The 23,066-nt window shown below is 37.6% G+C and overlaps 2 protein-coding genes across 2 annotated transcripts; one reads left to right on the top strand and one right to left on the bottom strand.

Moving 5' to 3' along the window:
• The first annotated feature begins 3,264 nt into the window (after window positions 1–3,264).
• LOC124639346 (asparagine--tRNA ligase, cytoplasmic) lies at window positions 3,265–10,941 on the top strand. The gene is made up of 11 exons (XM_047176658.1): window positions 3,265–3,425; window positions 3,509–3,856; window positions 5,400–5,620; window positions 6,001–6,119; window positions 6,635–6,808; window positions 7,563–7,691; window positions 8,008–8,152; window positions 8,492–8,596; window positions 9,004–9,214; window positions 9,584–10,440; window positions 10,876–10,941. The coding sequence occupies exons 1-10, from the start codon at window positions 3,407–3,409 to the stop codon at window positions 9,766–9,768; spliced, it is 1,656 nt and encodes a 551-aa protein (XP_047032614.1). The 5' UTR covers window positions 3,265–3,406; the 3' UTR covers window positions 9,769–10,440; window positions 10,876–10,941.
• A 199-nt stretch (window positions 10,942–11,140) lies between these two features.
• Window positions 11,141–20,426, bottom strand: LOC124639347 (apolipoprotein D-like). Its single transcript, XM_047176659.1, has 6 exons — window positions 20,121–20,426; window positions 17,656–17,810; window positions 16,655–16,722; window positions 16,420–16,571; window positions 15,537–15,708; window positions 11,141–11,758 (listed from the first exon to the last, which is right to left on the bottom strand). The coding sequence occupies exons 1-6, from the start codon at window positions 20,409–20,411 to the stop codon at window positions 11,625–11,627; spliced, it is 972 nt and encodes a 323-aa protein (XP_047032615.1). The 5' UTR covers window positions 20,412–20,426; the 3' UTR covers window positions 11,141–11,624.
• Window positions 20,427–23,066: the final 2,640 nt, after the last annotated feature.

The following is a 23,066-nucleotide window of genomic DNA, read 5'->3' as shown; positions in this document are numbered from 1 at the left end:
TTAATGTGGATGTATTTTGGTACTATTTCCTAAATAGATCTGGTAGTTGTGAAATTTTTCATTGCTCAAAATCGACAAGAGTCAAAAACACTTAGTTTTTTTTTTCACAAATCAGAATTGAATACCTTGATCTCGTGGGATTTACTTGATGTATTTTATGCTATCCTGGTACTTTGTCAGCATTTCCGTCTGGACATTGGAATACTCAGGTAAGTTATGCTGTCTTGGTACACGGGGAGAGCAGTTGCATCGAAATTCCGAGATTGGTAGGTTTACTAAAACTAAGTGTTTTTGACTCTTGTCGATTTTGAGCAATGAAAAATTTCACAACTACCAGACCTATTTACGAAACAGTACCAAAATATATCCACATTAAAAAAATATATATTTCAATTCTCTTTCTAGGATGTCAATATCAACTGTGACAACAAAAGGGTTGAAAAAAAACTAAAATATTGACAGTAGTACCAAGGGTAGTTTTTTCTTGCCTGTGGTACTACCAGACCGCTTGGTTGTACTACGGGAAGAAAAATTTGCCCGTGATACTACTGGTAGTACTATTGGTAGTACCACGGGCAACAAACGGTAGGTAATTCTCTTGATATCACATCTATGGCCCGATTCTGCTAAGTTAATAATGTCAAAATTGAATAGAAAATGAATCATAATAGCAGTTTCAACCTCAGCGGACATTCTGCTAGATACTAATATAAGACCAATCGTATTCCAATGACATTCGACGTTTGCGATTGGTCTGCCCTTTGGTCTATACGGTAGTTTGCTCAACAATCATATTACAATCGTAAATAATTTGCAGACAATATGATTCATTATTGAATCACAGAAACGGATAAAAACGTTTATTAAAAAAACATAGTGGAATGCTACATACGCTTCAATCGTAATTATGTCGTGATTGGATCTCAGTCGGATGTGAATCGTATGTCGCTTAAGTAAAATTAGTAGAATCGCGACCCTGGACCTCTTCCATGATCGACAAGGGTGATAAGTCATAGCTGGGATAAACACCTCTTCTGATGCTCCACTTCCTTCCGACGTCATGATTGAGAGCAATCAGATTACCTGCATACATCCCTTGGTATAGGCTTTTTCCGAACAAAATACTACAGCCTTTGTCAAAGTAACATGATCTGTGTATATATTTGTATGTATTATATTGTATATATTTTATATAATTATAAAAGGTATATATTTTATTTATCAAGCTATCATACATATATATTCTTTTTATTAGTATAAAGTTGCACATTTGCCCTACCCCATCAAATCACTCTTTCACTCTAAGGTTGGCTGGAAGAGAACCCAACACTAGGTTAAGCTCGCCATTGTACATTATCTCTCTGTTCTCAGTTTGTCAAATGTATTGATGTGTGCAATAAAGAATAATAATAATAACTTGATGCCGGATTTTGCTAGAAATTAAACATTAGATCGTGCTTTGCGGTTTTTGGGTAGGAAAAATGATTGATGACTCAGATTTCAATTAATTGCAAAATAGTTAAAGTTCGTTCACCGGCGACTGAATAAGTCGAACTGTTGTTATTGTTAATTAGTCGCTAATTAGGTCGTTGTATTAATAAATGTATGCATACACATGTTTCACTAAATCAACCTTCTCAATTGATAATACCTACCTAATGATAATGTTTTGGCCTGTCCAGCTTTTTAGCCATTTTTAGGGTTCTGTACCCAAACGGTAAAATGGGACCCTATTAACAAAATTTCTCTATCCGTCCGTCTGTCCATCTGTCACCAGACTCTATCTTATAAAACATGATAGTTATAGTTCGGCCATTCAGAGAATGCGTTCCTGACACGTCGCGATTGAACTGACGACGTAACTACATTCATTGATTATTGATATAATAATGTTGTTTTAATGCTCCTCAATTGTTAAAACGGTAAACAACCAGCAAAAATATTTTTATCGTAACTGCAACGCCATTGCAAAGTTACGTCGTCAGTTCAATCGCGACGTGTCAGGAACGCATTCTCTGAATGGCCGAACTATAGACGGTTGAATAAATGGTTCAATATTTTTAACAGATGATGTAGGCATTTCAGTTGCTGTTATGCGGGTTAACAACAAATAAGAGTACCAACTGAAAACCAAAATAAAATAAATATTTCTCAAATACAGCAAACGTGACTTTTTGCTCATTTTTGCTCGATAGGCAATAAATAACAACTGCAATAAATACCTTATTCACAGAACATAGAGTGAGAAGGTACTAAAGGTACTTACTATAAAAGTAATACTTACTATAAATAATGTTGTATTTATATTTTTATACCCCATTCAACAAACATTATTTTCGGTGTTTAAAGAAACGTTCATGCGCATGTCCACGCGCGCACTTGGCCTTGCTTATTACAATATTTTTGACCTGCTTTTTTCAACTTAATTAATTCTAAAATAATAAATATTAATTATTTAAATAATATGAGCAACAGTTTTCTGAGCAGCGCCATCTAGCGGGGAATAGCGTACACGGTTTGTCACAAGTGCCGTTATGAATTTTATTGATTTTCAGACTAAATAAATATGTGAATTGTTTAGTTTTCAAATGTATTATTTAGTAAAACAACATTATTTTATTAATACAACCAACTCCACGTGGGAAATCTGGGAAATACGGAAACATCTGTTAGATGACATCTCTGGATGACATTTAATTTTCTTACTACGAGTGTTACCAAGAAAATGTGCTACCACGTAAGTAGAAAAGTGTACAAAGTTTTAATTTTGCCTTTTGTAAATATGTAGATTTACCGTCAGTTGCACAAAGCTCCATTAAAGTTAAAGCTTCTTTAAATCTATTGCTGACTCTTTCTTTGTCAACAAGATGAAAAGTGTCAACAATAGATTTAATGAAGCTTTAACTTATAAAATAAAGTAAGTAAATGTGCATTTTTAATTATTTGTGCTCTATGTGAAAGTATCATCTAAGTAATAAAATAATGTCAACGTGTTTGAATTGTACTCACTTCCATCCATCGTTCCAATATTGCCATCAAGTTAATATGGAGGTGGGTAAGAATATAGAGGTACGAATTTCTCCTCAACCGATTTATTGTTAGGTGTCTATTTATATATATATTTTTAGTAAACTAAAGGTCTAAATTATGCAATTCGTTTGTCAAGTTTCTACATAATCTCTAATTCCACAAAAAAATATTGAATATTCTGGCATGATGGAAGATTTATCTAGGCAATATTGGCAACTCAAATGTTGCGCATCTGCGGCGCGCACAAATGACGAAACGTGATGTGACGTGAGTTAATGAGAGAAGTGCCGTGCAATAGATTTTCAGTGTATTGCGGTATTAGAATTGAAATAGGCATTATTAATTTATTCCTACGTTAGTTATAAGATAAATAAAAATGGAGAACCTTTCAATAGGTAATCAATAATTTAGTAAATGGCTTATATTTTTATTATAACCTATAAGCACACGTAAGCAACATATTTTGTTCACATTTTAGGTGAGATTTACACGTCGGATAAGAACGGCAGTGATGAGACTGGAGATGGAACTGAAGCGAAGCCGTTTAAGACCATTATACAGGCTATGCGTCACGCCGGCAAGGAACCGTTTCCTACAATATACGTCGACGCTAAAGACGACACCAAAGTATATGAAGTTGCTGCTAAATCACAATTAAAGAAGATTCACAAGATCTGGGTGAGAGAAGGGTATAAAGCGGCCGATAAGGCAAAGGCAGAAGAAGATGGCAATGAAAAGAGACAACAGAACCTTGAAGAGGCCAAGAAAGTTGTTATTAAGGAGGATCCTAGTCTTCCAAAAGCTACCATCGTGAAAATATCAGAAGGTTAGTGTGAAGCTACTGTTTATATACCTGCACTAACAAAAAATATATTACCTAGTAATAATGTTCAGATTATGTTCACATTAAAGAAGTAGCTCATTTTGAAGTATTGATTAGTCTAACATATGTTAAAAAATTCTCGCAACATATCGAGGAACAGAATATTACAAATAGTTTTGTTGTACTGCTCGAGGACTGTGGTTACATGCTGAGTGAATGGTTTGGTCACTGTTTCTTGAAGTTAATTTAACTTATTTATCTACAAAACTGATTAACAGCATTATTAGGATAGAGACAGGCCTTAAGGAAACCTGTCCAATATTGGGAAACCACCATATGCGTACCTAATTCTCATTAAACTTAATGTGTAATAGTGGGGTCTTAACTATTTAATTACTAGATTCTGGCCATGGTTTAAGTTGCGTCCCAAGAGGGCTTAAATCTTTGATATAACTTAACTTAGGATGATAATCAATACATCCATCATTATCTAATTCAAGTCTAAAATATGCCAAATCCTAGCTATGAATGTACAATCAAAAATAGTAGAAACGGTATACTCATAAACATTGTATGTATAGGAAGATGATGTAATAAACTGCATTGGTTGCACTTGTCTGACTCAACTTTCCTTGTAGATCTTATATGTATACCTACTTAAATAGGAATTCATTTTTCTTACTAAAACTTGAGAATGGATGAGCCAATTGGGTTTATTTTGGCTCAATGTTTTTAAAGGCCCAGATTAAAGGGACAATACTTTGCGGGGTTAGCCAGTGTGGAATAAATAAAGAAAAGATTTTATCTAGGTTCAAGTCTGTCATATTCTTGGGTTTAGTATTGAACTTTAAGAAAAGTCATTGTTTATCAAATTGCATTCACCACTTGCAACTGCAACATTCAATTGAAGTAAATGTTTTATCAGCAAAATTGTAGTAGGGGTTTCCCCTAAACCTGGAATAGGGAAAACTATTTGTTTACGATGTTAACTATACATATAGGGTACTCAAAAAATGCTTTTACATCTAACCTTTCAGTACTGTTGTAAACAACACCCTTCTTTTTGTGCTGTAATTGTTTTTTAGCAAGCATTTTAATATTAATACAAAATTACTTAGTTGCAAAGATAAAACTAACAGGGCCTTACTACAAAAACTTTAAACCCTGTTTTACACTTGTCTAATAAAATGTTGGCTGCAAAATGAACCATATGTCAACGTCATAATTTGACATTTTTTTAGACAAGGCATAAACTGACGTTTAAAAGTTTTTGTGGTAAGACGGACAAGGTTTATCTATAACTGATGCTTATTGTGTTGCGATTGTGCTACAAAATAACAACTGCTACTGAATAATTTTGCCAGTTATACGAGTAGTACAAGACAGAAGAGTATTTGACGCCGAACACAGTGTTTTTGTGAAGCTACAGAGAAATGCCTATCTATAAGATTCATATTTTGAATGTGTATCATGAGTATCAATAGTTTTATGGTAGGCAAATATTTCTCTATGTTGTAGATAGTTATGTTATTATTTGTTATTTTAGCGAGTGAACACCGCGGTTCGCGCATCTGCGTCCGTGGCTGGGTGCACCGGCTGCGGCGACAGGGGCGCGCTCTCGCATTCCTCACACTCCGCGACGGCTCGGGCTACCTGCAGTGTGTACTCCACGGATTGCTCTGCCAGACGTATAATGCGCTTGTGCTCTCTACTGAGTCCTCTGTCATTATATATGGCAAGCTTGAAGTTGTGCCTGAAGGGAAAATGGTAAGATTTCTGACATATTACTGATGGTCTTGCCCCACAGTTTGTTAGACAGTTGAATATAACTAGAAATAGAGCTGCGTATTAGTAGGACTTGTATTTTGCATTGTTTACATTATAAGCAATCTCGTAAAATTTATAAAAATGTAACTGATAAGCTTATCAGAAGGCATGTGGTTTAATTTTGATTTGTTTTGTGATTGTATAACCACTCCGCTCAATATTATAACGTAACCTAATGATTAAGGCCCGAGTTCACCGACAACATAAATATCAGTTTTCCTAAAACAACTGTCACATTCTATTTTCCAAGTAAACAATTGTTAAGAAAAGCAGTTGTTTGTGGAAATGGGTCTTAATATTCCGATGCAATTCTTACGCAGGCTCCTGGCGGTCACGAGTTGACAGCGGACTACTGGGAGCTGGTGGGACTGGCGCCACCTGGTGGTGCTGATGCCATACTCAATGAGGAGGCCTTGCCCGATGTACAGTTAGACAACAGGTACTGTATATTTAGTAATGTTACACCTACATTATTATATTGGAGAAGAAGAGAGTTGAGAAGAGGGAATTTTACCATCTCATCTCGCCTGAGGCAAAAGATTATTTATTGATTTTCTCATGAATTCTTAGGTGGTAAAACTTGTACATAGATAGTTCACATGGTCTCTCTTGGACATAGCAAAATAAATGAGTTAATAGAGGGAGTATTTATTGACTTAAGGCCAGTATGTTACTTCAAGGTCAGAAATGTTAAATTAAGGTGTGAATTATTCTGCACTAAAATTGCAATCAATCTCAACAAGACCATGACAGCCAAGTCAAGCCCGCTACCAATCAAGGAGAACTTCCGTACGACAAAGTCTATCGTCTGCACAGTTGAGGGCAAATCTCCTCATGGCCTCATCATTGACATAAACTCTGGTGCACTTACCATTGAGGAATAAACCTAACAACTAAGAGTATCTTAGCTAATTTCTTGTGAAGTTACAGTTACCTATTTATTATTTACACCAGGCACATAATGATCCGCGGCGAGAACACATCGAAGGTGCTCCGCGCTCGGGCGGCCGTCACCCGCGCCTTCCGCGAGCACTTCGCGTCGCGCCGCTACACCGAGGTCACGCCGCCCACGCTCGTGCAGACGCAGTGCGAGGGAGGTAGCACGCTGTTCAAGTTCAGCTACTTCGGGTAAGTGCAGAGTGTTACTATACAGGGGCCCGATTCTCCTAAGTTAATAATGTCAAAATCGAATAGAAATTGATTCGCAATATGATCGCAATAGCAGTTTTAACCATATCGAGCATTCTGCTACTAATGTAAGACCAATCGTATTCCAACGACATTCGATTAGTTTGCTATTGGTCTGCTATTTTGGTGATTTTGGTCTATACGGTAGATTGCTCTACAATCATATTGCATTCGTAAATCATTTGCAGACAAAATGATACATTATTGAATGACAGAAAAGGATAAAAACGTTTATTTCAAAGAAAACATAGTGGAGTGCCACATACACTTCAATCGTAATTGTGTCGAGATTGAATCTCAGTCGAATGTGAATCGTATGTCGCTTAAGTAAAATTAGGAGAATCGGGCCCCAGTACCTACGTTAAGTGTTACTATACAGTCCGTTAAAATGTTACTATACAGCCCGTTAAATATTTTTGAAATGAACACTAGAGTACACCATAAGTTACCATGTGTAAATATTGTATTTGCAATGCTCAATGGGTTAGTTAAATTCACCTGTACAAACATGAACATGTGGTGTAACGCGAATGAATAGAATATAATGATATGTATCAAGTTGTGACGGCGTGAGGAAGGTCATAAATGCATGAAGAGGGTTGACGAAAGAAAATGTTGATTGTTTGTGTGTTTGTGATCTTTTAAGTCAACTATTGGATAGGTAATGCTATAATTATTTTTTTGTTTGTTCCAGTGCGGAGGCGTACCTGACGCAGAGCTCGCAGCTGTACCTGGAGACGTGCCTGGCGGCGCTGGGCGACGTGTACTGCATCGCGCAGTCCTACCGCGCCGAGCAGTCGCGCACGCGCAGGCATCTCGCAGAGTCAGTATGCCCACATGTGTAGTGTCAGCTGTATTAGGAAAAAGCTGCGAGAATGTTCATACAAGTTACACACACACAGCCCTGGAATATGACCGAACCCCAGCCCACAGAAAGAAAATTCATTCCACTATTTCTCATTCACCAAATCTAGCGCCTATTTTCACCGAAACATAACATCGAAAAAGTCATTCCTCAATTTCCCACCCACCAAACCCAAGGCACATTTTCACCGACAACATAAACGACGATTTTTCGCTAAACTGTCTGTGAACGTATTAGCAGACACTCGTATCTAATATACTGTTATTTACTACAGGTACAGTCACGTGGAGGCGGAGTGTCCGTTCATCACGTTCGAGGATCTGCTGTCGCGGCTGGAGGACCTGGTGGTGGATGTGGTGGACAGGGTGCTCGCCTCGCCTGACGCTCACCTCGTGTATGAACTCAACCCTAACTTCAAGGTACCGTAGAGTCAGCTGTATGTATTTGTGTGTCAGACGAATGCGTGAAGTGAAATGGACGAATTTTAGGTACCATAATAACAATGCAGTTGGATAATACATAAGAGAATGTGTAAGGGAACATTGCTAGCTCCCATCTAGGAATTACTTTGATTTGTTGTTAAAATATCATAGTATCTAAAAACAAAATATGTCATTTTGAATTTATAAATAATGTTTTGCAAATGTTACGAAACTAGTTCTTATTCAAGTATTGTATTAAAAAAATTACTTATTATCAATAAAAAATATTTTTTTTTTGGTACAGCAATTCCTATAACTACGACATGATTGTTACAGAGGCCACAGAAGCCGTTCAAGCGCATGACGTACACGGAGGCGATCGAGTACCTGCGAGCCAACAACATTACCAAAGAGGACGGCTCATTCTACGAGTTTGGCGAGGTACATTACTAATAAATAAATAACTAACGAAGAATATTTTTATCCGTCAGCAAAGAGGAATTTCGAAATAATTCTTCCAGTCGCTTTATCGCACAGTCCATTTCTAGAATTATTTATTACTCTTACCCCCACACTCTAATTACTTAAGTCTCTGAGTGTGGGGGTCCACACTCAGAGACGGATATTGTGTTTCACAAGCTATACATTACATAACATAAAAATTGAATTTGAGCTTGGGTAAAATCAAAAATGGAATGGACATTCTGTAAAAAAATACATATAGATAGGAAATTCCTTATCCATTTTCGTATACATGTCCAGCCACTGTTAAACTATTTCACCATGAAAAGACCCATACATCTTTATATTCACATACAAAACACCACTAAATCAAATCTTTCTCCCAGGACATACCGGAAATGCCGGAACGTAAGATGACGGACGCTATCGGAGTACCCATCCTCCTGTGCAAGTTCCCCGCAGAGATCAAGTCCTTCTACATGCAGCGTTGTGCTGACGACAACCGACTGACGGAGTCTGTGGATGTGCTCATGCCAGGAGTCGGAGAGATTGTAGGCGGATCCATGAGGACTTGGGACCATGAGGAGCTCATGGAAGGTAGGATGAAGCACCTTGAAGGGTCTAAAATGTGTCTTCTTATCGAGTGGATTGGGTTTTTATCACCTAGCAAGCCCTGTTTTCTGAAATCCGCCTGACGGCCTCTGACGTGGAATAGTAAATGTGTAAGGTGTGAAGATAAAATTGAAGTTTAAAATTCGTTGTCATATGTTTGCCAGAGTTTTCAATTGAATTAGGTAAACGAGGAGTTTCAGTGGAAAGTATTATAAAATGCTTGGGAAAACTCTTTCAAGTAACTTGCCTAATTCAGTCAGTATTTAGGGAAATAAAAAGTTTCAAATATATATTTATCATTATCATATGACACTCCAATTACACTATAAAACATGTAAACATTTTCGTAATCAGGTTACAAGCGCGAGGGCATCGACCCGTCTCCGTACTACTGGTACACAGACCAGCGCAAGTTCGGGTCGGTGCCGCACGGCGGGTACGGGCTGGGGCTGGAGCGGTTCCTGTGCTGGCTGCTCGACCGCTACCACATCCGCGAGGTCTGCCTCTACCCGCGCTTCCTCGACCGCTGCACGCCTTAGGTGCAACAACCGCCGGTGTATAATATATAGCCGTGATGAGTCGACGTCATCACTGCTTTCTGTTATAGCATTGTAAAGGTCTATGCATCACTGCTTGTTGTTACGATCTATTAAATTATACGATGAGTAAAGCAGTTTATCTGTGTATAATTCAAATAGTATTTAAATAAGATCGTCACGCATAGCAGTGATGTATATGTCTGAAATAAAATATTTTGTTGCTCAGTCTATTCTAGACGAAATTTAAAATCATCAACATCAGTTTTTATACAAAATAATTGTAAAATTAAACTAATAATGCTTGTGTTTGCATTTATTAAATATATAGAAGGAAAGTCTATTGCATTATATGATAGCATTTGATGCGGCGTCCAGCGCTCATTATTTATAGAACTCGTTAAAATTACTTTTAACAATCATAATAACATCGATATTAAGTGTACTTCTTTGTGTGATTTGATCTGATGCGCTTTGAAATTCATAAAAAAAACAACTTATTTTGTTGTTATGGACTGACCATAATTCTGTGCCATCTCTGGTACAAAAATAAATTAGATTTTTATATATTTGTTGACTGTGTTTTTTGTCCAAATTATTGTAAATGTTCTAAAGTATTTCATGACACAGCAAAGTTCATTTGGCATTTTTGTGCGTTCAATAGAATAAGGAATGTAAGGCTAAGAACTCACGGAGCGATTTTTAACCGTGCCCGCCGCGGCTGCGGGCCCGTAGCTTCTGTAGAATGCAGATATACATGTAAAAAATTAAAGCACATTTCACGACGCGATTTACGCCCGCAGTCTGCGCGTTTGTTTGCGGGTCCCGCTGCACCGGCGGGCAACTAGTAGAATCGCGCGGGCCGCGGTCACCCGCAGCGTCGGCGGGTTGCGCCCGCGCGCTCCGCGGTCGATTGGCCGGCGATCGCAGTGGCGCAGAGGCTGCCCGTCTTGCGTCTTGCGATCATCGCCCGCCACGTTCGCGGGCGATAATCTCAACCGCGACGGCTGTGTAACCGCGCAAATAACCGGTCTCGTGAGTTTGGAAATAAAACCGCAGTTCCGCCACCGCTGCGGGCACGGTTCAAAATCGCTCCGTGAGTTCTTAGCCTAAACATTCCATATTCCACTTGCATTGTTCTTTTTTATTTATTTTAAATACAGTTCCGAAAATTGATTTGCTTGTTTTATTCATACCTTAACTTTAGTAGGACGGAAAATATCGGTAATTGCTATAAAATAAAACCCACAATACATAAAAAAATATAAAACCAACCTAGTCAGAGTTTATAATTAGCTCGTTAGCATAACACAGCAGTTAACATTATCATTAATATACAGTTGGCAGGGCTCAGGTTAAATGAAATGGACATAAATTACTGTAAAATTATTTATTTAATGTTATCAGTAAATAAATAGTACGATACGTTACGCATCCTTTGGTATAAAACTGCATTATTATCCATACGAGTAAGATTATCACCGAACATTGCTTAGCTATAGGATCTATTAAAATATAAGATCACATTTTATTATCGAAGTGAATACGCTTACAAAATGACACTCCGATTGTCGTAATGAGTATTCACCCCTAACAATTGACATTCTGATTAAATTAAATACATTCATCTTGACTATTGACATTCAACTGGTCATATTTCTAATTGATAAAATACAGAATAGATTTCTCACTTTTCCAGTGAGATCCGTCTTAATCATAGTGTCTATCTACTTAATGGTACTTGAAGGTCTCTCAAATCTATTTTCCACTTGATTCTTCATTTAATTTATATTATATTTAGTTAAGGTTCAGTCGACGGAGCTATGTCTAGTTGTACTTGTGGCGCTAGTGGCGACCTCTCACGGCAGCCACTCGGCGTCGTCCTTCACGGAGTAGGCGCGACCTGCCGGCGCCTCCGTCAGATCCTCCTTACTGCTGGCTACCTTGTTGTACACAGTCTTGCCAGCTTCCACTACGTATTCTACTCCATCGGCTGAAACATCATAGTAGACAGTTGTTTTAAGGTGAACTTGGGCTTGACATGGAACTACATATCGCACCCTTAGAATGAAAGTGACCGAATCCAAAAAATGCAATTTGTGGGAAATGAGCAAAATCGTCATCAAAAAATTATATTACTTAATACATCTTATAAAAAAAACAACATTATTATTGATATAATAATGTTGTTTTAATGCTCCTCAATTGTTAAAACGGTAAACAACCAGCAAAAATATTTTTATCGTAACTGCAACGCCATTGCAAAGTTACGTCGTCAGTTCAATCGCGACGTGTCAGGAACGCATTCTCTGAATGGCCGAACTATAATATATCTCTTCCGTTTTTAATGGCTTACTATTGATTTTTACCAGATTTGTGGATTAGCCTTTTGAGATCACAATGACAATGCAAATTTATGTTTATAGTATTTTTTTTATATATATTTTAACATAAAATATAAAGTAGTTTCAAATTAAGTCACTTTATTTCAAAATAATGTTTTCCATTCTATGTTTTTTTAAGAATTAAGTCTGTTTATGACACATATTGGTAATAATTCCGTAGACACAATAAATAATAAGACACTGTCATACTGAAAGTTATTTGGACATAGGGTATTAAATTAAAATGCAATGTTATAAAAATCTGAATGTATTTATTTATTTCAGTCTTAATAACATTATTCAAGTAACTGATTCGTTATCAGTAATTGAGAAAACAAAATCTACGGGACCTTTGCTTGTGTTTGTGAATAAAATAACAGAATGTATCCAAATGAGCAGGCAATGTCTATTAACCTCCTGCTTCTATTGTGGAGCCTTGTGTTGGCTACAAGTAGAACAGAGGATCAAATTCCTACTTAAGTCTGCACAAAATAACAAATCACTTCTGCAATGAAACCTTTAGTGGCAGAAAAGTGATAAATATATCTTTTAAACAGTTCTGTTAAAAAGTCTACAATTAGCGTCTTTATGCAGTTCTAACGCGTACATCAGCGGCAATAGAAACTTTTTAGCAGCTTTAACCTTTAACATAATTGTTTGAACTCTCTTTTAAAGATGTAGGCTGCAAATGGGTTGTAGAATGATCTCTTGTAAAACCCAGAGTGACATTTGGTTCAGTTTCTGCTGCCTTTAGTGATATTAACAGCTATGAGCAGCTATGATCAGCTACGGAAGCAATAATAGAACTTAAAGATACTTTCGGAACCCCTAAAGCACTACTGTACAGCTAACAGTTGCCAAATAGGCTGCTATTTCCACTAGTGTGCTAGTTGAGATGGTTCTACTAGTTGGTTAGACCACTGCGTAGTGACAGACGCGGCGTGGAACACTGTTAGAGACGCTAGTGTGCTCTATGACGTGTCTTGGTCGGACCATTTACCTCTAATTATAAAGTGTGATCTTAAGTTATTAAGGCCAAAAGTTGCACTTTCTAAATGTAACAAAGTAACTTGGGGTGACAGAGCTTTGCAGCAGACTGAGTTATATAGCAATTATTGTAATGATCTCTTGAAAAATGTAGACTTTCCCTTAGAATTTACTGAATGTAGTAAAACTAGATGTAGAATTAAGGAACATTTTCCATAGTTTTGACTGCAGTAATGGTATAAATAAGTATAACTCTGTAACTTATTGTAAATGGTGTGCATACCTGTAAGTGACATATTCACACAGTAAATACTTACGTAAGAAATTTTGTAACTATACTTGTTTTTGTGTATATGTTGTTGGTTTGCCTTAATAAATAAAATAAAATAAAAATAAATAAAACATGAAACTATTTTAGACAATATTTATGCGGAAATTGTGCGTATACTCTATGAAGGTGCAATCGCAAGTAACTGTAAGAACGGATTACAGCGCAAAAAGAGTTACATAACGGGCTGGAATAAGCATGTGAAGGACGCACACAGACAGGCTCGGATTTTCAAACCTGGACGTTGTTTGGTAGACCGAAAAATGGTGATTTATATGAAAAAATGGTGGAAAGTAGAAAGGTTTTTAAAAGTAAATTGAAATAGTGCCAAAATAATAAGGACCAAATAAAAATGGACATCATTGCAAGTCATCATGACGCAAAGAATTTTGGTAGTTTTTGGAAAGCCACGAACAGGTTGAATCAAAGGTCGGGTCTGCCTGTGAGTATTGATGGCCTTAGTGATCCTGGTGATATCGCCAACCTATTTAGTAGAACCTTTAGGGTTGGGTCTCCCCTGGGTACGTCGTCTGGTGGGCTTGAGGTGGTGGGGGGGTCTGAAGACATGCCTATTAGGTTTACGGCCAGGGAGGTAGCTACTGTCATACGCAACTTAAAGAGAGGCAAGTCGCTGGGTCATGACAGCCTAAGTATAGAGCATTTACTGCATGCTGGTAAGCACTTACCGCGAGTGCTATATAGCAATGTTTTTTAGCTTGTGCCTGAGTCACTCGTATCTTCCAGCGGATTTACTTAAAACTATTGTTGTGCCTATTGTTAAGAATAAAACTGGAGATGCGAGTGAAAAGAGCAACTACAGGTCTATATCCCTGGCTACCATCATTGCAAAGGTGTTGGACAGTCTGATTGACCAGCAGCTGGATAAGTACTTAATACTTAACGATGCCCAGTTTGGTTTTAAGCCAATCTTATCCACGGAAACAGCTATACTATGCCTCAAACAGACTGTTCAATACTATACAAGTAGGAAAACACCTGTATATGCATGTTTTCTGGACCTCTCCAAGGCTTTCGACCTCGTATCTTACGACTGCCTATGGAGATAATGTGAGTGGTGAAAATGGAGAAAATATCAAGAACTTCCCAAGCGATATCATTAGGATGCTAAAGTATTGGTATAAAACCAATACAATTATGTTAAGTGGGCGGGTGTCCTGTCGGATGCATACGGGTTGGAATGCGGTAAAACGGTGTAGGAAAAAAGCCACATCAGGTTAATAAAATCTTATCATAACGTGTTGGAAAAGTTTAAGGTGAGCATCGATCAATAAATTGTAGAAATTCACAGATCTGAATACACTGATGTGTGGCTCTGTGTACCTAAATATCTTAACATACCACACAACTTTAATATTATAGGGGCATATTCCAAAAAAGTTACAACTTAAACTTTTTAATTTTAGTAATAAACAGGTTCAATATTAAGAATAACAAAAATAATGAATATGCCTTTAGTCATAGACAGACCTATTATTATAAGTGTCGTTTGTCTTTTATAATTATTTTTTACTAAATAGACCTAATCCTTAAAAGGTCACTGAATACTACCTACATATTTTGTTAGACGTATTAATCAAAATGTCACTTTATGGCAAAAAATATTGTGTAACTTACCGTGGCAGTATTCGCAATAAACGGACACTTTTTAAGATTCGCCGATGTTTTACATGTTCACTCGCAAGCGCATCTGACGTAACACTAGTTCTGGCTCTTTCACACAATATGCGTAAACGAATAGCGGAACGAGTGAAAGAGACCGAAATAAGCGTAGTCTCTGTTATAGTTAGAAATAGGTCTCTTTTTATTTACAGGGTTATAGATTATGCTTTTTAAGGTCAGTTTATTGTAAAAACGAGTATTACAGGAATTTTGAATTAAGTCACTTTCATTCTAAGGGTGCGATATTTATTTTTTCAATTATAAAGTATAATCTTTAGAACGGATTTCAAAATTCTTTCACTGATAGATAGCTACAATGTTCCTAAGTGCCATAGGCTACATTTTATCCCGGTACGGGCAGTGAACTTGTGCCTAGGTAGATTGAAACTCACCAATAGCAGTGCCGGTCTTCCTGACGGCCTGGCCGATGTTGTGTGAGGAGAAGGTCTCAGGGTCGATGTTGATGTTCACACCCTCGTCCGGGGTGTGCGAGGGGCACTGGCTCTGTGAGATGATGGACAGGTCGTACGGGTCCACGCCGAATGATGACAGCTTGTTGCGCATCTGCACGACATAAAATAATATATTCAATATAAGTATGACAAAATAGGTCAGTTTGATATTTATCGGATTTGATATTGAGAATCATCTCCCGAGCCTTTTCCCAATCATGTTGGGGTCGGCTTCCAGTCTAACCGGATTCAGCTGAGTACCAGTGCTTTACAAGAAGCGACTGCCTATCTGACCTCCTCAACCCAGTTACCCGGGCAACCCGATACCCTTTGGTTAGACTGGTGTCAGACTTACTGGCTTCTGACTACCCGTAACGACTGCCAAGGATGTTCAATGACAGCCGGGACCTACAGTTTAACGTGCCATCCGAAACACAGTCCATGGTGTCTAAGATATACTTAGAAAGTACATACAAACTTAGAAAAGTTGCATTGGTACTTGCCTGACCTGGGATCGAACCCGCGCCCTCATACTTGAGAGGTTGGTCCTTTACCCACTAGGCCACCACGACTTTATATTGAGTCTATATATAGACTTTATAGTCTAGATATCGACTTTATATATAGTATATATTGAGTGACTTTTATATTGAGAATATACCTACTTAATCAGAAACAGTGTATTGGAAGGTTCTGCTCCTGCCCACACTTCTTTAATTAAGCAACATAATTTGTACAAGATATTTGCATTGCTGTGCATTAAATAAGTTCAATAGTTAGCAGGAGAAACCAGGCTAATTACAAATTATTGATATTAAATTACCTTGTCAATGTACATCTTATCAAGCTCCTTGGTCCTTGAGAGAATAGTTGCAGAGCGTCTGTGCGCGAACGCCAACTTCTGGCAAGTGAAGATGACGGCGTGTGATGTGTAGTCTGTCATCAAAACTGTGTAGCTTGCTGAACCAGCTACGCCTGAAAAAACCGTAACATAGGTATATTAGAAATTGATTCGATTCAGAAAACAGCCAAATCAACAGATTGTTGACATTACTTACTCAGAGGGAATCTGACTTTCATTCGAGCGGGCACAGCTGGGTCTGGAACGGTTAATACTCCGGTATACCTAAGCAACAAAATAACAAGCAATGTATTAGAAGTGTTTTATTGCAATAGGTGATATAAACAATGAATGGAAAAATCTTGTTAATTTAACTTGCGGCGTGATTATACACATTTGTACAACATAAATTTTGCGCGCGGGAGTGATAATAGTTGTGAAACAAAAATTACTTACTGCCATCTAGTAGAGAATAGTAGTACTATTCATACACGGTTGTATAGTTCTACTATTCCATAATAGATGGCAGTGTGTTGTTTAGTTCATCTATTCAACAACAGATGGCAGTATTTTAGTTCCTAAAATAGTTCAGCTATTTAACAATAGATGGCACTAATTTAAGGAAAAACGAAATATATAATTTTACTATTTCCGACTAGATGGCGTTAATTCGAAAAATATGCTTTTGCAACGATAGACGGTAGTAAAATTTCAGTAATTTGAGGGTGTTATAACTATTCTAAGGCGATCTTCACACTGCCCCGCATCACGCTGCATGTTGCGTGTCGACGCACCTACGCGCGTTCCTGCGGGAGTGCAGATCTGCATCATCGTGCGGGTTTTTTGCGCGCTCACGCGCGTAGGTGCGTTTTGTAAATTCACGCATGGCGGCTCTCATCGAGTTCCATTTTCAAACACACACATCACGCCCATTCAAAATCACGCGACACTGCGGGATTCAGTGTGCCATACCATGCGTCTGGCCCCCACCTACGCGCGGGGGTGCGTGTTTCTCCACGTGTATGCGCGTGATCCGCATGAACGCGCGTGGATGCATTTTCAGTGTGTTGGAGTGTGCGTGTTTTCCATACAAACGGAGATATTTACAAGCAACGGAAGAAAACGCATCCACGCGCTACGCTGCATCATGCGGGGCAGTGTGAGAATCACCTAATATGTAACCAATACATATTTAAAAATATATAATATTATGCCTACCTGTAGTCATGTTTCAGAGGAGTAAGGCCCAAAATAAAATGCTGGGAAACTTGTTCCAGTTCATATGTGCCGGGCTCCTGAGTTCTTGTGAAATTGTAGGTCATGCAGTGTGATGCAGTCGACGTCTTCTGTATGACGTACCAAACACCCAGTAGCTGTTGATAAATCATTCATTAATAATAATTACACAATAACATTACATTTGTAGGTAATAATAATAATCGATATACCTGCAACCTTTAGCAGTTCTATTTTAAAGAAGAAAAGCATTTCCTTCGTCTTTTTTTTTCAAATAATATTTAGATACCTATACTACAAGTGTAATCTACAAATATGTAAGTAACAATCAATAATAAGTATTTTCTTAATTTCCATATACCTATGTATTCAACAGAACATTTTTCTGTTTCTAGGAGATCTTTGCGTAATTTATAGTTTTGCGTAGATATTTCCTTGTGAATTTCGCCAGATTATCACTAAGAATCTCGAGCTATGGTCAGTAATTCAAAAAAGAAACGGAAGGAATAATTTGTCAAAACAATGGAATACACGCGAAACAATAGAGTTTAGTGTGCAATTGTGTTCGCGTTTAATATCGACACAGATCGAACTACATATCTTAAAACTGAGTTGGTAGGTAAGCACATTCCTGAGCGTCTGGGCTCCTTCGCTCTCGTTACCAGTTTATTAGCCATAAGTATGAACCGCAGTTCTCACAATGAATGATTTGGCCCTCTGTGAGTTCCTGACTGTATTGTTAGTCTTGCAGAAAGCAATACTTTGCTTTGAATGTATTTGTATCAGCCAATTGTCCCTTTCAAATTGACAACGACTTGTTGTAGGTTGACTCGTTTGTTTGGGATCAAGTCCACCGACAATATGAACGTCCGTTTTTCTTAAAACTCAATTGCGATTCAATTTACGGGCATTTATTTATGAGTTTATCAGTTTTTAAACAATAAGTATCTAGTAGTAGTAGCCTGAAAATAAATAAAGGGAACTTGTGTGCTTTGTCTACTAGCTAAAGGCAAATGACGCACAGATGACTAACATCTTACATGTGTATTTAATTTGCATCTCAGTGATGTGAAAGTAGTTGACAGTATCGCCAAAAACGAGATATATTTTCAACATAATCTTAAGCGTGAGTCACCGAGTCACCATGTTATCGGAAGCCGTCACCGGGTCAAATTCTTTTGTTTATGTTTAGCGCAGTAACTATCTAAGAAATAAGGCATCGTATTGTTCGATGATATCAGTTATTACTCCGAGTGCTTCTGATAAATCGTAACAAGTTTACGTCAATGTTTGAATCAGTAGGAAAATATGACATCTCAACAGAATACGCGCAGGGAATTTTAATTATCTAGACTCTACTGATTTGTTTTGTTTGGTATTATCTTATTAAATTCAAAATTAAAGTCTCCTGCTGGTGTAATTATTAACTTTCAGAAATCACATGAGACAACGACCTCATGAGAGAACCCCCTCTTTTTTAGGAAGTCGGTTAAAATAAGGTTAATTTAATTCATTCCGCATTAAAATGGAGCGCGATTTTTATTTACAACACACACTTTGTTCCTCATCCGTTAGCTAATTTACATAATCATCAAGATGTGATTACATCTTCTTTTTCAAGCTTTGTTTATTATAATTCGAATTTTAATCACTTTTTGTTACATTTCCTATTAATGACTATCGCATATTCAGACAAAACATTCAAAATAAACGAGGTAATTAGGAATCCCACGTAATTCGAATTATTTATATTGGGATAGGATGTATTTACCTAGCTAAGTACCTACATAAATTATGACAAAAGACGGATTGCTAATATTTAACTTGGGGACTGATAATTTATATTATTTACTCCGACTACCAATAATAAATATTAAATTACCTGCTTATCTTATGACCATATTACCGCAGCTATTACTTACAAATATTCAATAATGTCAATTGTCACCAGTATGATGGGCAGTAATTTCAATGTATACAGCGACACTTTACATGGTGGTGGTGACAATGTAAATATCCAAAACCATTAAATAACCCGTATGGGTAATTAAGCTCATGTTAATCAGAGCGTACAAGTTACAGACACTTATCGCACGTTCTCAGTATTTCGTTATCTTCTCAAAAGACGTTATTTTACATAAATATGTCAACATTGAAACTTATTCTAGGAAACAGTGAGACATTAGCATACATCTCTAGATTGTTATTAATATTCTCTGCGCTTCGGACTATCTTAATGTTATTGTTTTTTATGAACAAAAATACCTACCCACGTTTTGCATACTTCTTGATACATATTCTATGTTCTTTCTTTGTCCCCACAGTCACGCTGGTGGAGCTCACAAACGGTCATTGTTAATCTCACGATCACGACCCTGATCCCTTTGGTCCCGGCACAATAATAAAAACAAACACTAACAACAAAAATACAGTAATAAGTTCCTTACCTTGTTCATTTCAAAGCCGGGCATCGGTTCGACGACCGGGCATGCTCCCAAGTGATACGTGTGGCTGAAGGCACCCCCACATATCGCCAACAACACCCCAATTGCCGACAAACTGTACATTTTGAAGAATTTTGGTTTATCCGCGTGCACGTCGCGCGTCGACGCCTCGTCGAAGACTGGCCGGTGCGTCGCAGGGATTGCGTTTAAAACGAACGGACTCCTTTGACCTTTCAACGGTCTGAATAAGCGCGCGACAGTTTCTGAGAAGTGTTGTTGATTTAGCGTTTTCATTCATAAAACTTGTGTTAAGTAACCGCTAGTTGTAGATATTATGAGGAAACAAGTAGGCACTACGAAGAACAAAGGTAGTAAATATGGATTTAGGATGTATTTTGAGATTTTCGCAATGACTGATGATATGAACAAGCTCTAAGTGGGGAGAAAAAAAGTTAAAGAAGGACGAGAAAAAAAATGCAAGAACAAGGTAAAGTCAATACTTTGCCGCTACTTGTTAACATCAATAAAGATACGTCGTATAACACATCCTTTTAGGAGTAGACCAGATCTTCCATCTACAAAAAAGTAGGAAGAACAACTTACAACAGGTTAACACTGCCACTGTTAAATCTAGTATTTAATGTTGACAATGGACCAAATTGTAGATGGGAATCTGGAGACGGTACCTAATACATCTAAACTTTTACTTGTACACCACGATTACAAACTTGATGCATCCAGTTAGACTGAAAACCGACCCTAATATACCTAGTTGGGAAAAGAAGTTCATATTTTTGGGTCTTGACATGTTTTGTAAGTACCTATCTAGAAAAATTGTTTTTGCTTATAATCGCCACGGAAGGCTCTGCCTCTGAAGTTTAATTTTAGTTTTTTTCTTTCAAAGTTTTTTCTAGTCTCCTGCTAATTAATATACTTGTCAGTAGGTTAAGTACAAACCTCAAATAAGGAAGTTATTATTTGAATTACTTCGGATTTGTTTTACCGCAACATGTTATTAAGAATTGTTTTCAAAGCTAATCCCAATTTGTCTTCAGTTTAATAATTAGTGATTCATTACTTATAACATGAGTATAACAAACAAAGGTAATGTGTCATATTGTCGTGTTTAAGTTTCTGATATCAGTATGTGGGTCGTGGGTAAAAACAACTCCAAGAAAACAAAATATCAGTGAATAAAGTTTAACAACACAATTTGAAGGAAAAAATGAAATTATAACATTCTGAGTGTTGTTATTTCTATGTTTAAGTGCTGGAATATCTTGAGGCTTAAAGGAAACCAAGCAACGACGTTATTCGACTGCTCGCAGAAACTCAATATTCATCCATCATCTCCTTAACCTTTTCGGGTTGGCTTCCAGTTCAACGGGATGCAGCTGTGCTTTACAAAAAACGACTGCCCTATCTTGTGCCCTCAACCCAGTTACCGGGTTATACTCCTTGTATTGGGTTGCCCAATAAGACAAGACTGTTTGTCAGACTTTCTGGCTTTTGGCTACCCGCAACAACTGCCAAAGATATTCAACTGACAACCGGCAGTCGGCACCTATAGTTTATCGTGCCTTCCGAAACACTCGTTATGACACCGTGTCAACCATCCATGGACCGACCACGCTTTGAACCTTATGATCGATCGACGACGGCTTTGATTTAGCCACGAGCTCTTCCCTAAACAATCATAACCTTACTTAGTAAAAAGCTGACTAGAAATAATACTTCGTAAGTAAAACAAAGAGCTTACGCACATATTGTTGAAGAAGCATCACAACTGGTTTTATTGCTGGTAATAATAGTCGTAATTCTGTTTACGGCGTGAGTCACCGCGAAGCCGTAGATACTAGGGCGACCACTCAACCTGATGACTAAGCTATGTTATGCTACTTCAAGGAAATGCGAATTAAGTAAATGAATATTCAGTAAGTTTAATTTTATTATTATAATAACCTGGAAGACATCAAAAAAGTCGTGGTGGCCTAGTGGGTAAAGAACCAACCTCTCGAGCATGTGGGTGTGGGTTCGATTCCAGGCCAGGCAAGTACCAATGCAACTTTTCTAAGTTTGTATGTACTTTCTAAGTATATCTTGGGCACCAATGGCTGCGAAAAAGGTGAAGGAAAACATCTTGAGGAAACCTCGACTATAGTCTGAAATCACCACCCGCATTGAGCAAGCGTGGTGATTAATGCTCAATCCTTCTCCGTGGGAGAGGACGCCTTACCCAGCAGTGGGACGATTTAATGATGGTGGAATCATCTTCCTCTTGTTAATATTGCCTTAAAATTGAATCCTATTTGAAAAACTTTTAGACATTCAAATGTTTGTGACTTTCTGAGGATAAACAGGAGTTTAAATTGCAGTTATCCTATTAGTTTAAAAAGCCCAAAACTACTGACTCCTATAAATTATGACTATAGGACCAAATATTTACACGTTGTGGTTACCCAGTGCATTTTCATATCACATAGCGGTGAACTGCACTAAAACGATTTGTTTTCCATTGTGGTTCTCCATATGAATAAGCGGTATAATATTTTGTTAATCTTTCAATATGGACGAAGAACATTATTACTTGTCCGTGTGTTTCCATCAAATTTTTAGAAGCAAAAAATAGCAGGTCTCTCATGTGTCGATTTGTTTTTTATTTCAATTAGGTCGACGAAAGCTCTTTCGAAAAGTCAAACTAGTTGCGCGGTTCCAAAGAGTTAGTCTTATGGAGAAGAACCGGCAAGAAACTCCATTAAAAAAAGATTCCTTTTGAAAAACGAACTGTTTTTTTTTAAATTAAATGTATTAACCTTTTTTCCAAGCAGACACAAAAGCGCAGTTACCCTATTGAACCAATCACGTAATATCGTCTGAACGAGATTAGTGAGTGACGCAGCGCCGTGACCGACAGTGTAACAACGCCTTCCTGTGTCACGAACATACGAG

Source organism: Helicoverpa zea, chromosome 19, assembly GCF_022581195.2.
Source record: "Helicoverpa zea isolate HzStark_Cry1AcR chromosome 19, ilHelZeax1.1, whole genome shotgun sequence".
In the NCBI taxonomy this organism is placed as follows: domain Eukaryota; kingdom Metazoa; phylum Arthropoda; class Insecta; order Lepidoptera; family Noctuidae; genus Helicoverpa; species Helicoverpa zea.
This window is presented reverse-complemented; position numbering and strand designations above follow the sequence as displayed.

What these genes read in the sequence shown, in the direction of transcription:
- LOC124639347 (XM_047176659.1), bottom strand. Translation starts at nt 20,411, where the DNA reads ATGAAAACGCTAAATCAACAACACTTCTCAGAAACTGTCGCGCGCTTA. An exon ending in CCTCTGAAACATGACTACAG is followed by an intron (nt 16,723 to 17,655) that starts GTAGGCATAATA and finishes TTTGTTGCTTAG; the next exon opens with GTATACCGGAGTATTAACCG. An exon ending in GAAAGTCAGATTCCCTCTGA is followed by an intron (nt 16,572 to 16,654) that starts GTAAGTAATGTC and finishes CGGTTTTTTCAG; the next exon opens with GCGTAGCTGGTTCAGCAAGC.
- LOC124639346 (XM_047176658.1), top strand. An exon ending in AACTCAACCCTAACTTCAAG is followed by an intron (nt 8,153 to 8,491) that starts GTACCGTAGAGT and finishes TGATTGTTACAG; the next exon opens with AGGCCACAGAAGCCGTTCAA. An exon ending in CCATGAGGAGCTCATGGAAG is followed by an intron (nt 9,215 to 9,583) that starts GTAGGATGAAGC and finishes TTTCGTAATCAG; the next exon opens with GTTACAAGCGCGAGGGCATC.